Source organism: Lutjanus erythropterus, chromosome 17, assembly GCF_056507025.1.
Source record: "Lutjanus erythropterus isolate fLutEry1 chromosome 17, fLutEry1.hap2, whole genome shotgun sequence".
NCBI classification, from domain to species: Eukaryota; Metazoa; Chordata; class Actinopteri; order Lutjaniformes; family Lutjanidae; genus Lutjanus; species Lutjanus erythropterus.
Window position 1 is genome coordinate 5,250,784 of NC_139333.1, and position 19,824 is coordinate 5,270,607.

General features: G+C 38.9%; 1 protein-coding gene across 1 annotated transcript in view; it reads right to left on the minus strand.

The window, feature by feature from the left end:
* The window catches only part of pts (6-pyruvoyltetrahydropterin synthase), a 60,794-nt gene extending 45,100 nt beyond the window's left edge, over positions 1 to 15,694 (minus strand). The window contains exon 1 of the mRNA XM_084740668.1: positions 15,411 to 15,694. Coding sequence (XP_084596794.1) covers positions 15,411 to 15,466 — 56 coding nt within the window. The 5' untranslated portion in view covers positions 15,467 to 15,694. The remainder of the gene's footprint in view (positions 1 to 15,410) is intronic.
* Between the last annotated feature and the right edge of the window lie 4,130 nt (positions 15,695 to 19,824).

A 19,824-nucleotide genomic window follows, 5' to 3' on the forward strand; every position in this document is an offset into this window, starting at 1 on the left:
TTGAAAATTTTGTACTGATTCAAAAACTTTTCCAGTCAAATTAACTATTAATTCAGTTATACTTGAGAAAACATGTTAAATAAGCTTAAGATATTAAGTTGAACCAACAGCTCTTCAGCCATACTTTTATAACATTTATTACAATTTATGAATTTTTAATTAACTGATTCAATACTAACCTAAACCTAAAATCACGGATTGCAGTGTTTTCATTACTGTGAAAACAAACAACCATGACTTCTTACAAAGTAGAGACACAACAAGTTTCCATCATGTCCTGTTTGTTTTCTATAAAAAAGAAAAAAGAAAAAGGAGCCTCAGGAGAGCTTTGACTCTCACACAATGCATGCTGGGAAGTCTGCTCCTGTTTCTTTAGAAACTTAATTTAATGAGTTGTTTGAACTCTGTACAGTGCATTCATTCAACTCATCATTTCAAGTTAACTTAAAGTTAGAAGAACATTTATTTTGAGTTCTGAAGAGTGAGAATACTGCTAATAATAATGCTAGAAATCTGAAGTTTAATTAAAATTTAAATTCAGTTTATTTAACTTGACTTTTATAGGCGAGAGGCAGGACTTTTTCTGTTTCCCTCTTTATGTCCTCTACAACACCAACTGGTTTTTAAAATTTTGCATAAATGAGTTGCCCAGCTGAAGAGCACAGGATGAATGTAACGGCTGAATAAATCAATCACAAAGGAAGTGAGGTATTGAATATTTCTGGCATATAATGCTCATTAATGCGTCAGCAAGGAAAGTAGATGACCTTGTTACATTCAAATCAATTTACCATCTTAAATGTCACGATTGAATTAAAATTAGCCAATGCATCAAACTCACCTCAGTGCATAATTACTCCTTGTGGACAGTTTCTCACATTAAACAGCCTGACATGCTCTGGCAGACCCTGGGCTTTTCTTACAAATATAATGAGAAAATAAATATAGCTCTCCCCTGTCTCTGTCGACTTTACTCTGGCTAGCACTAACAATAGGTTAACATGATAAATTCAATTTAGATAGATAAGTCTAACAAACAATATACATTTACAATCACCAACAAATAAACTTTACCTTAAAATCTGAAATTTGAAGTGAAAAATTAGTTTTTCTACTACAACTCTGTCTCTTATTTTTGCCCGTGGACTCGATCACAGGATGCACTTCGGGTGGACATGTCTCGTCATGTTCCTGACTTCCACATTACAAGATAAAACATCTGTGTTGCAACCATCCCCCTGACACTTTCATCCCTACCAAGTTAATGGTAAAATATTAGTTGATTCCACTAAATTGCTGGAGGCTGTTGCAGGAGTGGATTAACACCCTGGATGGATTTGGAACAAGACATTCAGAGGTGACATATGGGTGTAATGTTGAGGCGACCACATGCTTTTATAGTTGCAACACAGACTGCAGACTCATTCTCCTCTTGCTTTGTATGATGCTGTTCTGTCTTGGAGGTTGAATGTGCTCTATACACCCCCTCTACAAAGTCTGCAGCTCTATTACAAATAAGCAAGCAGAGAAGATGGAGGGATAATGCAATCTTCTGTGTGTCTGCACCAAAAATCCCTCTGTGTTCTCTCTGCAGTTTTTTGTCCATTTAAAATGCATGACAAACATCTCAAAGAGACAAAAAACGAAACACTGACGCAACCAAAACAATCCAGCCGAATCAACTTGTTGTGTTTGGGAGCTGCTCCTCCGCCTGCGGACAACTGAACCGACACAGATCTGATCTGAAGGGGGCAGTGTTGCACCTGTTGTCTTAAGTCTGAACGGAGGACGGGAGTGTGTGTGTGTGAGGCCTGCTTTGATAGCTCAGCTCCTCAAACTGTCACTTCCCCAAACTTCTGCAAATAAAATGATCACTCTGTCCCCTGCCCTTCATTCTGACATTTAAATTACCAGCACTTGATTATGTCCAAATTAGCCGGCTTAATGAGTAATTATACATTGATTCAGAAAGTTATCAAAGGCAATGTCATCAGTGACACGCAGACTGTGAGTTTACCGAGGCTGCGGCGTGAAGCCATTCCCCCCCTGCTTTAATTGTAGTCATTACAATTAGCAGCAAAACACGCATCTTAAGTACTCCTCAAAATAGACGCGATGACTCAGTAAGCATACATACAGTAGGTAGTGAGGATGCAACTTCAAGATAAGCCGAGTAAACAGAGTGAAAGAAGGGAAACAGGCCAAAGTAATTGAATATCCTTCTCGTGTCAGCAGCATATTGGATTTGATAGAGAGTCACGCACCTGATGGAAGGTTAAAGGTTGACACTTGATGAATAAACTGAGGTTGGGGTAAAAAGATGTGCGTGGGGAGGAAGGGGAAGGGGGGGGGGGGGGGGGGGGGGGTATTAGCATGCTGCTCCGGAGGTGTAATTACTTGATCTCTGGGCGACTGCGGGGATAATGACAGAAGAAGGGATGACAGATGAGAGAGTGTGTGAGGAAGATGCGTGCGGGTGCCTTTTCTCCACGAAAAGTGTAACAAAGGTTTTATTGTGGTTTATCAGCGTGAAAGAGTGTGGAGCTAACTGTGTCTGATTAAGGATCTGGAAGCTGAAGCGCATCATATCACCACAGTCGTGTTCATAAGTTTGCTATTTTTAACACTAGAACAGCCAAGGTGGCCATTTTTCAAATTTATATGTGCAAAAACTTTGTTGAATTAAAAAAAAACATACAACGCTGCTGGTACCTGACTTTTCCTAACAGTGTCCATTTTCATTTAAAATGTTTTGTTACATATAAAAATTACACAAAAGGCAAGAAGTGATAATAATTTTTTACATATTTTGGCCATAGCAGTCATATTGACCACATGGAAACTGTTATGTTGTTACTTTTAGCACAGTCGGAGATGCATCTTGGTTGCTTAGCAACAATCATTGTCTCTGTCAATAAAACTTAATAAGTGCTCTCAATTTCCAATTTTCCATCATTAACATATAAATAATTAATTAATTAGACTCACTTAAAAAATAAAGTAGGGGAGACAAGGGACCGTTGTAACACTTTTTGTCTCAGCACCTGTAACTCACTGAAATGTTAAATCTCTCAGTTCTTGAAACATTTGAATTGTTTCCAGCTTTTTCCCATTGGCTTTGACTATTTTTTGTGATTTTTTCAAGGCAGAAATTTGCTATTATTAATGCTAAAATAACATGTTTATAATCTTAGAAAATACATTAATCAGTTTCTTGATCACTGATGGTTATTATCCCACAGAAAAATACTGCTATGACTATATGCAATCATTATGGCATGCATATTCAGAAAAATATTAAATACATTTTCACAAAAGTTACATTTTGGTGATATTTTATTTTCTAAAAGACAAACTAACAGAATAAATGCATTAATCTTTTAGTCTGGTATTTATCATGAGAGAAAATAGAGTTTGGAAGTCAAAGGTCATAATGAGCGCTTACAGCCAGGAACTCCAGCACTTCCAGTGTTAAAAATTTGAGCTAGCATGGATCAAAAAATTGTCTTAGGTTTTAGCACAACTAACCAACAGATTCCGGTAGAGATGAGGTGACAAGATCCAAAATGTAAAGTATGTACTGAAATACAGTTTATCTTTATCAATTATATTGATGGCAAAAGTTGTGAGGGTTACTTTTAACATGTACTCCAATACAATTACTAATTACTTGTTAGAAAATGTAGTCAGTGACTTAATTCAGGTATCAAAATATGAAGGTAATTTAGCTTGACTGTTTTCCATTATTTTTGGATTAACTCTAACATGAGCATTTGTACTGCGTAGCTAACATTAGCTGTTGGTCTTTGTAGGTAACATCAGCGGTTGGTCTGTGTAGCTAACATTAATGGAATCCAGTTTCCTTTTTTTGTATCCTAATTACATAATCCCGTTACATGTAATCCATTGCTCCTATGATGCTGAATTAATAAGAAGACTGTTGACATATGGTGCCTTTTATCTTGTCTTTCTTGAGTTCTTTGTTTTTTCTGACACGTAAGGAATGCTAATATGTCATAATTCTTAAAGGGAATTTGGCGTAATATTTTCCCCAGCTTCAGTTAACTCAAACTTAAAAAAAAACAAAAAAAAAAAACATTTTGTCACCACTGCAGAAGAAAATCCTGCCATGCCTCTTCTTGTCTGGCACTAATGTTGCACAGCCACTTTTATCTATAACTAGGTGTCCATGGTGATGCCAATATCAGTACAATGTGTTTTGCTTGAAGATGGAAATTAAAATTCATAAGTTGAGCACAAAACCACTTCAAGACCTTCTAAGCAAAGACTAGATTCAAGAATATGGAAAAAAAAAGGTCCACTGACCTTTTGAAATATGCTGGTTTTACTGGAGGAGTTGGGAGAAGATTAAAGTTAGATTAAAGCCAGTACTTCAAGAAACATAACAAAAGAGTTAGAATTGATCGAGAAGCCTGATCTCTCAAAATGCCGTCTTTTAATCACTGTATTAATTAATTAGGACTGCTGATACTTGGTCACCCTCAAAGGAAAAATAAAATAAAAATTCACTCTCCTCCCTGCATCTTCTTTTCCTCATTTTAAGCATTGTGATTGACAGTGATTGGCTGTTGTAAAAAGGAATCTGATTTGTGATTGGCTGTTGTAAAACTCTCCTATTTCGTGAGTGGCTGCTATAAAACCCCACATACTGTGACTGGCTGTTAGAAAGACCCCCTGTGCTGTGATTGGCTGTAGTAAACACAACCTGTGCTGTAATTGGCTGTTGTGAAATCCCCCTGCTTTGTGATTGGCTGTTTAAGTGTCAGTTCATAGGGCTTATATGGTGCTGGGGGACCATGGCTCCTGTCACCAAACCATGTTTCAGATCTGCCCAAAAAATCCTGAACACACAAACAACAATTTACGGCTCCAATTCCACAATTTAGTACGACAAAGTTCTCAGTGTTTTCAAGTTTTCAGCAACTATTTTCTAGCATGTGTAATTTGTTTAGAAGGAAAACTCCTTTACACAAACTTTAATATTTAAGTAAGTCCATTCTAAGCCAAAAGTCAATAGATACAGTGATTATTATAAACCACTGTTACAAAAATATATAAAAATATTTGATATGATATGTAATCTGACTAGAACTAATGGTTATATGTGTGTGTGTGTGTGTGTGTGTGTGTGTGTGTGTGTGAGAGAGAGAGAGAGAGAGAGAGAGAGTGTGTGTGTGTGTGTGTGTGTGTGTGGCCCATGAACCTCCATGATACAGCTACAGTTATTAATGCTTGTACTGATGATATTAGCACTTATACCACCTGAGGTTGACTATCACTGCCACAGCCACTATTACCCACAGTGCTTCAGGTACTCCTGGTTAAGTGCTACCATCACACAGAGTGCCTGGCAACAATGCAGAGCTCCCTGACACCCGCTTGGCAAAACACCAAATCAGAAAAGTGATTACTGGGATACATGCCAGGTATCAGACACACTCTCAGAACTGTTTGAGATATTCTTCATCTTCCGTATACACGGGGCGGAACTACCATATATGCAGATTATGCAGCTGCATCAGGGCCCGCGACCGTCGAGGACCCGCGTACACGAGCCTCCACCCATTCACTGAATAGATGCAGGCCCTAATTTTTGCAAGACAGTGTTGTATTGCTCTGCGGCTGACACTTTTTAATACATTATCACTAATGTGGTGTGGATGGTATTTATAGTGCTTATTCAGTGAAGACACTTAGTTCATGGAGCCACATAGCTGCTGTCATTCACCATATGGGGTCGCTTAACCCAAACCACAATCTTTTTCTAAACGTAACAAAGAAGATTTGTTGCCCCAAGCTCACCAAACTGTTTCACAACACTAACTACAATGAAGATCACCGTTGTGACGAAGGATGGAGGTCAGTTGACAACTGTAACCAAAATGTAAAAATGTGCAGAACTGAATAGTGTTAAAGGAAAAGCTAAACCGTAACATATATAGGCATGACACACAAAATTACCCTAAACAAACGCCACCAGGGATTTCTCTCCATTAAAACAATGAGAAAAGATGTAGTTTGATGACATTGTGAGGTAGTGTGGGATTATGGGAGTTGTTGTTCAACAGCAAACAACCAACATTGCAGACTTCCTTCCTCACTTTCCGATGTTTCCCGGAAATGATTTTTTTTTCCCAGGATGGAGAAGACATGACCCACTCTACTCTGCCTCTGATTGGCCTACCCTGATACTCTTACCCAAACCAGGCGACTCAACCCAACAAAGGCAATGAGGACTAGCCAGTTAGAGTCACAGTAGGGCGTGTTATGACCACTAGCTTGAACAAATGAGAAATTTCTCTGCATTTGAACGTTTGGAAAAGTTAATTGCACAATTCAACAAAATATATAACATAGTTGTAGCATTTTCAGATATTTTATTGTGGAAATGTCACATATTATGGCTTTAATAGTGGCATGCTTATTATCCCATAAGTGGGCGACATTTAAAATTTCCCAAAAAGCCTATTTAAAATTATTTTATTCCCACAATGAGCAATTTATATGTCATTGAAGTCAATAGGATTTGGCTTACAGCCTGTCTGCATGTATTTCTCAACTGAAAATAATACGGCACTAATGATTTGCCATCGGCAGTCGGTCTGATATCAGCACAGAACAGTAGTTGAACTGAGGTGAGAGTCCTGGATTCTCCAGCGATACAAAGCGCAGCTAAGAGGAATAAATCCTGTCACAAATTCATTTCCTGTCCCTGGAATCATTCCTGATTACAGGTGACTCCCTCTCCATCATCCTTTCAATCATCACGCCCAATTAGAGAGGGCGGGAAATGAAATCAGACCACATTGTGCTGGAGGTCGAGAGACAATCAGGGAGCTCTGACTCACCGAGGTCACACTGGGAAACGGGTCATTCATTTGTTTGTCATCCGGCTTTGTCATATACAAAACCATAAGTATTTTTGCAACCATGCTTCATTTCCCCAGCTGATATCTGAAGGTTCATGAAGAAGACGAGATGAGTCGGAGCTGTGCGCTCATGACGGCGTCTCCTCTCGACATTCAACACACAAAATCCTGACATGTTTTGAGCTACTTGACATGAGGAAATTATTAATGTCATGTGTAGTCTTTGAGTAGGAACTTCTAAAATCTTATGTAAATGATGGATGACATTCCCCGAGCTATTACTACTTCTCAAAACCTTCTTAATATTGCATCATTTACTGATGCATTCGCTTCATAAGATTTAACACAGAGAATTATAAATCATGAGCTCTGCTTCAACATTTGTCTGTTTTTATGAGTTCTATATTCCTGCCTCTGTATTTCATATCATTAGGTGTGTGTATATGTGTTTGGTATATATGTGTGTGTGTCAGTGTTAAAGGCTCAGTGGTGCTGGATGTGGGCGTACCACTGTAATGCCAGTAATGAAGAAACTTCATAACAACGCAAAAGAGAACTCTATATTGCTTCATCAAATATTAATTTTCTCTATGTGGAGGCAGTTTCTGTGCATTTTTATTTTTTTGCATTTAAGCAACTTATCACAACAGAAAAGTTCCTGACTCTGTGGTTTGAATTGGAATCAGTTCAGGTGACTAGTTTGACCAATCAGCCTGCAAATGTCGGGGTTTCTCGTTTCATTCCATTAAAATGTCCAATGTCTTCTAATGTACTCTAATTAGCAAGATACAATAATTTACAATAATAAATGGGCGGCTGGAAAAAGCATGGCAATTTAATTAAAGCCATAAATTGGCTGCGGGTATCGATTAAAAGAAAAAAAAAATCCCCACTTTAAAGACAGTGAAATAATAAAACTAGAAGAAGTCTTTCAGTAGAGTGCAGCTCCCTGCAACCTGGAAAATAATATTTGCACATCTTTGTAAACACCAACATTTTGATTAGTAACCGAATTTAATTGCATTTTTTTCAGTAACTCTAACGATTGAGATTACATTTATTTTCTACTTAAATTTTATGTAGCTAGTTGCCTCTAAGTAGCTACTCTCCAGTACTGCTGATATTCTAAGACACGTTTGTGTGAAATTTTTACATAATTATCATGCAATCATGCGATCGCTTCTGTGTGTGCGTGACTGAGTGGATGTGTATGTGCGTGATCAGTGGACCTGCATCTTGTCTGGAGCTAACCTCGAATGCCACTGGATCCATGAGCCTTTTCTTGTGCACATGCATGACTGTATGACTGAAATACAGAGGTCACATGACCTTGTGTCATCCCATCCTCGTGAGGGCAATATTTCAGGAATGCTTGAAAGAAATGTCTTCAGATTTGGTTAGGGTGCCCACCTGGACTCAAGGATGAATTGATTAGATTTTATTGGTCAAAGTTCAAATGTCAAGTTCATGGTGACCTCGCTAAACACATTTTTTTTGTCATAACTTGGGGATTCATACATTTATTATTGCACACAAATATCTAATAGGACAAAATGATGAAATGATGACATTTTTTACCCAAAAGGTATAAAGGTCAACTTCACTATGACATCATAATGTTCAGCTCTGTATGATTCCTCTGTACTCCTCTGTAAAAATAGATTTTTCAGGCTGGAAATTATTCACTGGAATCACACGTCAATATAGTAATTACTTCCATTTTGCCAAAAAAATGCACTTAATACCTTTTATCAAATTCCGTCCAAGTTACAGGTCAATATAGTGGTTAATTCCACGTTGATTTCCTTCGGTCTTCACACAGCTCAGTACAATGTATGTGGAGTTCATGTTGATGTTGTAAAAACTTTGCAAATCTTTGCTGAATGCATCTGGCAATTGTGGTGGCATTGCAGTAGGTGCTTCACTGTCTGTTGCCTGATGTGGATCGGCAAGAGTGACCTCTTCTAGTTAGTATATGAATTCTTGAATTCTATATACCACCTTATATGGAGTGATCTGCTGGGGCGGCAGCATCTCAACTGTTGACAGGAAGAGATTTAACAGACTGATTAAGAGGGTCAGCTCTGTCCTGGGATGCCCCCTCGACCCAGTGGAGGGGGAAAGGAGGATGATGGCTAAGCTATCATCCCTGATGGAGAACGAGTCACAACCCCCCCAGCAGGACACACTGACAGCAGAGGGCAGCTCCTTCACTGACAGGCTGCTTCACCCAAAGGCTGTGAAGTCCTTCTTTACTGCTCATGTCACACGTTTACAATCAGCACTGCTCCCAGTAGACCACACACACACACACACACACACACACACACACACACACACACACACACACACCACCACCAAAACTGACTGACTTCAATGTTATTGCATAAACATGTGCAATATTCATATTTCGCTCAGTTGGAATATCACTTCATACTGTGCATTATCAATATTTCCTATGTGCAATGGAGTAAACTCAGCTGTTGATTCTGTTTCTTGTTTATATTGTTCTTATTATTTATATTTTCTCTTTATACTTGCTTGTTTACTTATTTATTATTTAGTGCCTTTTGTTGAAGCTTCTTTCTATTGTGCTATCCCCTTTGCTGCCTTATCTTACACACATATGGATTAAACAATTTGTTCTTTTGAACATTTTATATCAGGATGCGTCTCTTCTCTCTTCCTGTAAAACATTAAATACTTTTTATCTTTCATATTGAACAAAGCCTCATAAACATACATTTATCCAGTCAAATGTGATTTGGGACTACTTTAACACTAATTATATAAAACAGCACTTTTGTGGATTAGAGTAGCTGGCAGAGAAATATTGTGTTAGGAGGTGTGTTTTTGAATATCAGTTGGCAAAAATGTTGACTATGTTTCTTTTGTGGAGATTCTGAATTCTTATCGGACAACTTCACAGTGTGCACACATATCCAGTGGTTGGTTTGATTTTGAACCTGGTATTAACAGCTGAAAAACTGAGCTAATGATAATTTTAGACAAATTCAGCACTGATCAACCAGGAGACTTGCAATGTCACAAAGCTGTGACTGAGTGAACCTCTGAGAGGAGGTTGACTGAGATGAGGTAGGAAAGTTTGATGAATTAGCGAATGGTGGGCTGCATGACCAGCCCATTATACAAAAAACTGAGCATCCTGTGCATCTGCCACCCAAAGGTAAGTTATCTCTAGCCTCAATGATGAAAAGTAAGATTTTGTTGCTATTAAAATACAAGTGTGGGCAGAACCGGGGCAGAGCTGATACACTTCTGCCTCTCAACCTGTCTGCAGCAGCAACCCACGGAGAAATAGTGGAATCGTTTACCACTGAGAGCAGAGCTCAGAGTTTGTTTCTGAAACTTTCGAGGTGAAAAAATGTATTTATCTTCACTCTTCCTCTCAACCTGTCTGCAGCAGCGACCCACGGGGGAGACGACCGCGCTCGGCTGTTTTCAGTGAGCTAATTAGTCTAGGTCCACGCTGACTGCTGACAGGAGGATGTATTTTAAAGTCACTTTCTTAACATACAGAGAGGAGGAAGGAGTGCTGTCAGAGGCTGACACACGAACACACACACGCAGCTGGTGCCCTAGCTGTTAGCATGTTGCTCATCAGCTTGTAGCTGCCTGTTCGGGGTGAATAAACACTGTAGAGAAAGTGATGTGAATATACATATGTTCCCAAAATGATCCGGCAATCAAACTCATGCAAGTAAAGCCAGGTGAACATTCGCTTTGAACATGCCAGTAAGTCTACAGTCAGTCTTGCTTCCCTCATCCCCCTGCCCATCCTGCGCATGAACATACACATCACCTGTTGCTGACTGGCTGGAATAGTGTGTGTTTATATCCCATTTACAGAGCCAGGGCTGTGAAGAGGGCTGGATATGATTTTTTTTTCAGCACACACAGGACAGAGAGCTAGAGGACTGTGAGAAGATATTCACCGAATTTGATAAAAAAAAAAGTGCATTGATTCGAATGGCACACCCCACCTTTAACTCCTTAAATTAATAATTTGAGTGAACTTAAAATAACCGTTTTATTTGATGGCCTTGCTGCCCTGGCATTTGGCCTTGGTGCCCTCAAAAAATTGACAACACCAAAGGTCTCGTGGCCCTGCCCCGAAAATTGATGAAATTCCAATCCTGGTGTGGCCCATCTGAAAAACGTAACACGCAATCATCAGCCTCATCTATCATTCAGCAGATAGCCCTCTGCAGTATAAGAGCTCCTTTCCAAGGCTTTGGACGATGTTTCTGAGGCTCGAGATAAAACTAACTGCAGCCTGAGAGATAAGCAGCACAGCCTCATGGAAACAGGTGGGAACAGCTTCAACATGCTGTGGCTCGGAGCACTTATCTGAAGGAGAGAGAATCACTGAGGTGAAAAGTTTACCATACAAGCAGTAATCAGTTTGTTTCTCTACGAGACACAGACACAGACATACGCTTATTATCCATGTGGAATCATTTTCAGACACCTTCAACATGCATGTTTTCATTTGTAAGCATATTTTCCTCAATTAAGATGATTAAGATCTTGTCCTATATTGTTACGTGTTGAAGTTGATCAACAAAAAAAAAACACATTTCCATAAAACTCATTCCTATGTAGTCAACAAATTCCTCCTTGACATAAAACAAAAGTATGTTGAAAGTGATCTTTACATAAGCCTCACACAGTTTTCAACTTCTGCGCTTGTGCAAAACTCTGAAGACTCCGCCTACAGTACAGACTCATGGGAGAGGTTCATTAAAGTAACAGAGTAAATATAACCACAAACTGGACCCAGTGGAAAATGATTTTAGAGAATACAGCACGCTCTCTGAAATAAGGGTTCCAAAAGGGTTCTTCCTGAAATGACATGGTTCTACTCAGTGTACCATTGAGAACCATTTCCATCCAAAGAAGCCATTTGGATGATTGTTGAGATCTCTGGAATATGAAAGGGTTGGGGTGGCACCCTTAGTGGGTGGAAAGGTTCTGGATAGACCCCCCATTCAGGGTTCTCGGTGGAACCATTACACCATAGAAGGGTTCTCTGTAGAACCTCTCATAGGGGTATTCGTAGATGATTCTAGGTATAACCTTGTTGGGTTCAAGTGGAACCTTTATAAAAGGTTCTACTATGAACCAAAAGTATTGTCCTATAGGAGAATATGGGGACAAGCCAAAGGACCCTTTATGGTTCTACTTAGCATCTTTATTTCTAAGAGAACAGTATCAGCTACCCAGTCGAAACTCATCTAATTTAATGGTATAAAGTGTCCAGATTTATATGGTCATTTAGTGTCTTGTCCACTCAGTTTAGAGACTACAGTACTTTAGTTAATATGTCCAGACAGTCCAGTGCAGACTGTCAAACTCATGTTTGAGTCTACAACACTGAGGCTGTCTCTCTGTCCCACTGAATTACTCAACTTCTCTTTACCTAAAATATGTGAATCACAAAAAATATAATTATCATCCCTTCCACTGGTTGTGGTGAGGTATCCTACAAAGTAGCCAGTCAGGGGGAGTCGGGTAAGATGAGACAAGTTTTACTTATGTTGTCCTCTAAGGAAGGAAAAATGAGACAAAAGTACAATGGAAGCATTTACCCATATTTTAGGATGTCTCCCATCAATTGAAATGATCAGAATTACATGTCTGACATCTGACTTTTAAAAAAGTTGACCATAAGACTTTTCATCTTTAAAACTAAACCTATTTTAAAAAATAATTGAAAGCATTTTAGCAATACATTTCTCTTTTTCAAATAGCTGTATTTCTTTTCTCTTTTCTCCCTTAAAGCTAACTTAAACCAACAAAACTAACCAAAGTTCAAAATAGATTATTAGTAGTCAGGTTTGGCCTTTTTTTGCAATATTTTTGTGAAAAAAAAAAGTTTTAGAGTACAATTCACTTATACGCTGCTGTCAAAGAAATGGACAGATGTAGACATGTGATTACATTACTTTCACCATGTACGGATGGACAACATGAAAACAACGCAGAGGCAATGTAAAGGGTGTTGACCCGACCTTTGGCATGGTAGCTTTACTACAATGTTCAACATATGATAACTCAAACCAGCTTTATTATATTACATTGAAATACCATCTTATTTTTCAGAGACTGAACTTCTCCAGTGTGCCTCTCACCATCCACAGCCAGATAGAAATGATGGGTACTTCCTCAACTGACGGTCACATGACAACAGAGGGTTGGTCAACTTTCCCATGGGCTCATCTTATCCCACTCTCCCCTACAGTCTTGAAAAACAAAATATCATGTTAGGTAATTGTAATCATTGTATCACTACATCACATAGTCATCTACTGGTAGCGCTACAGCCCATTACTGCAAGCTGCTGTCCTATCAAGACCCTCAATTTTGTTTTTATTAAATATCAGATCACTGTTAACTAAAATCATTCATTTCCAGTATTAGCTGCTTATCCTTTGAAGGGTTGCTGGGGGATGAAGCCAATCCCAGCTCCTGGCTTTCTGATAAATTATTTAACTCTTCAGCATGATCTGGATATGATTGATTTATGTGAAACCTGGGTTAAACCAAATGCTTTCTTACCATTAAATTAAACTTCCCCACCTTACTGAACCGGTGGCCATGTTGCTACAGCTACTAAACAAGGTGGAGGTAATGCCTTAATCTGTATACTACAAAATTTTCAATGTAATCTCCAAACTTGACATTAAATTCAACTAATTTGAGGCTCTGTCAGCTATGAATTGCTTTATCTCAGACCTTGTTACTCATTCTGTCGAGATGTTAATTATTGGTTTCATGCTCTAAAGCTGACCTGGGCAAAATACGGCCCGGGGGCAAGAATGTGGCCCACTGAAAGGTTTCATGTGGCCCGCAAGGCCATCATGGAAATACCAAAAATTAAAAATCTAGCAAACACAGGCAAAATGGTAACGATAATGAAGTGAATCTTTTATATTAAACTGTAACTCTACTCACTAAATGCTGTACATCCACGTTGTTCATGTTTTTTTTCTACTTCTGCTGCTACTATCATTGCAGCCTGTATGCGGCATGTATGGTACACTGTAAAACATACCCAACAAAAATATTAGCCCACAATGCATCACATGGCAATTCACAGAGGGTGACCAACAGTAGAAGTGCCCAATACTACATCAAAAGTTAGTGATGTGACGTGTGGAGTACCTCAGGGCTCTGTTCTTGGCCATCTGCTTTTTTCTATTCATATTTCTTGCCCAAATTATACACAGTCATGGGATTCATTTCCATTGCTATGCTGATGATACTCAACTGTATGCATCTGAAAAGATTGAAGATCATTTGCAAAATAATAACCTGCTTGTTGTTTGCAGTTTCATGTGAGAACTATTTACTTTCTGTTGAGCTTCACCGAGCAACTGTATAACCGCGTTAATTAGCTCAGAGGTGCTAAAATTACAGCTCAGCCGAGGAAAGCATCATTAATGTTTACATTCTGTGTTGCCACGAGAATGAACATCTGGTCCATTAGTAGATGCTTCCTTCTGCATCGTGACACAGTAGAAATAAAATAGTTCCTATGTCACTGCTCACAAAGTCTGTGTATAACCAGGTCAGGATTTCTGGAGAGAGACAATGAGAAATTTCTTTATTCTTATCAGATATATGTGCATGTGCTCATACACACTCACATATAGACAACTGAATGGGTGTAACTCAAAATCTGTGCAAGGGGTCCAAGAAAGAAGGAAAAAAGAGTGTTGTAGACATTACTGCATTTCAATGTGTGATGAAATCCAAGAGCTCAGACACTTTATTAATACTGATTATTCACGAAGAATCTTCTGAATGATGCCTTCATTTCTTCTGAGACAGTCACACGAGCCACTGCAGCCAGCGCAGGTGGTGCTGGTTGTGTGTGTGTGTTGCTGCTCTTCCATTCATTGCTTCTAGGAGCGCGTTATCCTCTCTGGGGATCTTGGTCAGAGGATTAGCATAAAAATGGGAGTATGTTTAGGGGGGCAGGGAGACGGAGAGTGAGCCATACACCTACACTGTGTCAAGGTGCATTAGAGGAGATGATTTACATATCAAACTCGCCGGCTGAAGCCACAGAGGTACAAGGAGGCTGTGAGAAGCCACTAGAGAGACAGTGAAGACAAAACGCAGGCCAACAATTATTTAACCTCGTCGTCTCATACCAAAATTGTTTCTCCTTGTTCCCCTGGTGAACCCACACACCGTATGAATTTTATTTGCCTCATTACATGCCAGCTATTTTGGTGCTGTAGAAATGAATAACACAGGAGTCTCTCTGATCTTGAGGTGTGAATATAAAGATGCTGTCTCACAATATTTTACACCTGACTAGCATGAAGCCAGGGCTCTTATTGGTGGCATCTAGCGTTCAAACCTTAGATTGCAACTAAGAGGATTTACCCCGACACCGTGAGTAGAGTACGGTGGCCATCAGCGGACAAAATGGCGAGCGAAAGCTATCTCACAACAAACTACAATTATGTGTGTAGGATGAATTACCTGTCCAGCAGAAAACAGGCAACCTCAGCGTCACTTTGAAAACGTTTGTCCTCCATCAGCGATTTCCATCGTATAAACGCTATGCCGATGTTGATTCGTGTTTTTGCCGTTTCCTGTCATGTTTGCGTTTACTTTCTTCGCGTCTCCGCTTCTTGGATGACGGGGATTCACTGTCCGCTGCTTTTTGTTCTGGTACAGTGTATGTATGATCCTCCATTTGTCAAAACTGTGCCAGTCAAGGTTCACAACGCTAAATGGTTTGCCAGCAATCACCCGCGTCTATCCTCCCCGCCTACTTCCGTGTTTACGCTGCGGCGTCTACATAAGGTCGCCGTGGGCTTCCCAAGACTCACTGTTAGTGCAGTATGTCCGCTCTGCGCTGCCGTAGACAGCGCAGGATGATGATCTGCGTAAGTCGACCCGACAGTATGTAACTATAAATGGCTATTTCTAAAGTAACGGGAACATATAGATTATGAGTTTACGTTGATTGATAATAATAAATTACATACTTATATATAATATATCTCATTTATGTACATAAATTCTTGTAATTATTACACACTGGTCCTTTTAGTACAGTAATTAAGTATTTGCACTTTATTTAACCTGACAAAAATTGTCTTTTATTCCTCCGATAAACCCACACACCATATGAATTTTATTTGCCTCATTAAAAAAATGAATAACACAGTTGTGTCTTTGATCCTGAGGTTTGAATTTAAAGATGCTGTCTCACAACATTTTACACTTGAATTCCATCAAGCCTTGCTCTTATTCTCAGAAGCTAGGGTAATCTGAATTTACATAAACAATTTTTTTTTATTCAGAAATCCATTTAGTTTGATGGGGGAGCAGGTGCCCAGCATGTTCCGCTTTTTACGTCAATAACGTCATACTTCTAAAAAGATGTACTGAACATATGGTAACTGCATGAGAGGTTTGATCTACCTACATTATTTTCCTCCAGCAGCGGTACTCAGATCTCCGCTCGGCTGTGCTCGGCTCCCTGACAGATGTATAGTCAGACCAGAGCCATTTTCTGCTGAGATGAGATGAGTTAAGTATTGATTTGTGATTATTCCCCACATCAAGGACACGACACACACCGTGCGAGCGGGGGAAGCATTCTCACCACGTCACTGTAACGTCAGCGTGCTGTGACAGCAACTACTCATGTGGACCTTGATAAACACAGGTACATTTTTTATGTTGTCTGGCGCTCCTGTAGGAGCGGTTTCAGGCCTTTAATCAAACATCAGCCAGCACAAAGTATTCCCGGTATCCTGTTTATACCTGTGGCAACAAGAAGATTAATGGATTTTTGTCTATTTTCCCCTGAAAGCACTCTGGGCACATTGCTATTCTGAAAATGTCTGTTACCAAGGTTAGAACGTATAAACAATGTCTTGGGGAAATTATATTGTAACTGCAAATGTTATTTCGCTCAGTGACAGAAACTTAAAGGGTAGAAAATGAAGCTTATGAAAGGAGGACGGCTGGTTCAAACACCTGGGCAGGCTGATAAAATATGGGTGACCAAAATGCATCAGTGAAATTATCCCTTTCTTTAGCAAATACTATTGAACTGCCTGTGAGGACTGCTGAATGCACTATGAATGTGCCACTTACGCTTCAAAGGAAGGAATTATCCATTTGAAACAAATTTATTTTACACTATTGAGGATACTAGGTTATGGTTAGGTGCAGCAGAGTAAGGTAAGGGGGAATACATATCATTGAGGAAACATTTTTTGATTTTTTGACCTGTTGTCTTTGCCACAGTGAATGAAGAGTTTCCACTTTTATTAAATCATGAAATTCCAAGACAAAATGATGTTAACGTCACAACTCAGCTGCTGTAAAAGTTAAACAGTCATGAGCACACAGACTTTCTTAACTTCAGTCAGAGAGGGTTAGAAACTGACAGTTAGAGATGACTGCAGAGGAAAAACTGAGTGAACCTATGTTGCCCCACAGGGTACTGAGCTCTTTCCTGTAGAGACGTTCTCTGCCATGTTGTTTACATTTTCTTTCATCTTTTTTGACTGAGTGGAACAGGCCCTAAGAACAAAATAAAGCCTAATAAGCCCCGAGAACTTGGGTCAGACACTTTGAAAGTACAAACAACAATCACCACTTTTTTCGCCTTTATTTTTTCCCTTTGTTTCGCCTTTTTTTTTTTTTTTTTTTTTTGATAACTTCAAGCCGTGCACTGTGATAAGCCAGTGAACGGCTTCCCCTTTGTTTAGCCCCCTTGAGTCTGTTGTTTGGCATGCTTTGATTATGCATGAGACTTTTTTCTCCATTCTTTTTATTTTTCTTTGTTTTTCCTTTGTGAATGTGTTCACATGTGGGTAAAAGTGCATGAAATATAGTTTTATGTGAAGTTTGTGTATGTTGTCCTGTGAGGCTGCAGGCAAATGTCTGAGCGTCTAAGTGTGTGTTAAAGAAAGACAGTGTGTGTCTATGGACGTGTGTCTTCTCCAGAATGACAGATTAAAATCCTTAAACACTGAACTGCATAACACAGTATTATTACTATCATACAATATGCTATATATAATATTACTATACTAATTTTTGTGATTGTTATTTGATTATTCATTCTAACTTATCTTAGTACCAAAAGGAAATACATATATATATATGTGTGTGTGTGTGTGTGTGTGTGTGTGTGTGTGTGTTACCAAACCAAATGTTAAATAGGTTAAATTGTTTTTCAGCTAAAGCTAAAAAGTTTACAAAACGTTAAATTGTTTTTCAGCTAAAGCTAAAAAGTTTACAAAACGTTAAATTGTTTACTAACCAGCTAAAAAGAAAAAACGTTTACTATTATTACCTATTTACTAGCTAGCTAAAAATGCTCCATTGTTTGCCAACTTGCAAAAAAGTCAGCCTGATTTTTCTCAATCCATTTTACAAAGGCAGCTAACCTCCTAAAGTATAAGTTTAAAGTTAATACTGGATCACATTTTAAACTAGAGTTTAAAGTTTTGGTGTAACAAACTGAGGTTTAAAGGTTTAAAGTTTTAATTTTAATCATTCAGAATTTTAAGCTAGTTTAAATGTTTGGTGAAACATAATTTAAAGAGAAACCAAATTTTAATCCAGTTTAAACATTAATCCCTATTGGTGTTTATGGGCCATGATTGAAGAACTATTTCATATGTGCTCCAGTGTCTGACAACAGAAAAAAAACAGTAACTGAAAAAAATGTTACTGTAAATTTGTCTGTATAAAACTAGAGTGACTCAGCCTGGTCACAGGCGAGGAATGTGTGGCAGCAAAGTTTCAAACTTTCTGCCGTCTCTAACTTTCTAAACATTTTAATCGAGAATAAAAATGGTCATACAGCACAATCATAAAATATTAATTAAAAATGTTGATTAAATATTGATTTAAAATATTGATGGGAATGAGTACTGAATAGAATATATTTTAACCACCATAAATGGTGTGTGTGTGTGTGTGTGTGTGTGTGTGTGTGTGTGTGTGTGTGTGTGTCCAGCTTGAGGTTTGTGGAGTGAAGACCATGGGTGGGAACAGACTGGACATGTCTGCTATGCTGACAGGCTGAGGTGTGAATGCTTCATCCATGAACAGGTTTCAGTGCTGGTCTTGCCTGATACCACAGTACGCCTATGAAAAGGGACGTGCTGTGAAAAAAAACCCCTCTGCAATGGCTTTTTTGAACACTTGTATTCCTTTTCCTGGGCTGCTTCCTGCCATCCGTCTCTCCCTGTATGAGCTTGAATGAGTTTCTTTGAAGCCTGCCCATTCAAGTGAAAACATATGTACCTTCTCCCTGGACATATTATATAGTAAACAATTTAGTTGAATCTTATTGGTTGCCTTGTATATTTTGCCCTATGGACCAACTTTCTTTCATGGCTTAAATTGAGCAGTTGCTATATTCACTTGTGAAGTAGTTGCTGCATGCACCCCCGTCTTTCTGATCATGTTGATTCTGTCTCACTTTCTGTGTCCACCTTCTGGTCTGGCAGCAGCAGCAGTGGTAGTTTCCATTTGGTTTGTTTCTTTTTATTTCCCTTTTTCTGGTGGGTGGTAGCCCAGTTTGCATGGCTTTATTTCTGCTGTTTAAGGTTTACTTTGGTTGTGTTAGAGTAGAGGAGAGAACCCTGTTCCTCTGGCCCTGTGTGGGTCAGACTGAGGTGGCTTCCCCTCCTCTGTTCTGTTGAGTAAGTTACATTCTTTTTCATTTTTAGGTCTTTTGATTTGGTCACCATTCTACCCACTTATTTCAAAATAAAAGAAATATGTTTTTTGAGACTTTAGACTGGTGTTTGATTCTATTCAGCCTCTTGGGTATGAGCTGTTTGATGGATCATAACAATAGTTACAGGTCTTAAAGCTATGATATTAGTTATGATATATTCAAGAGAAACCTGTA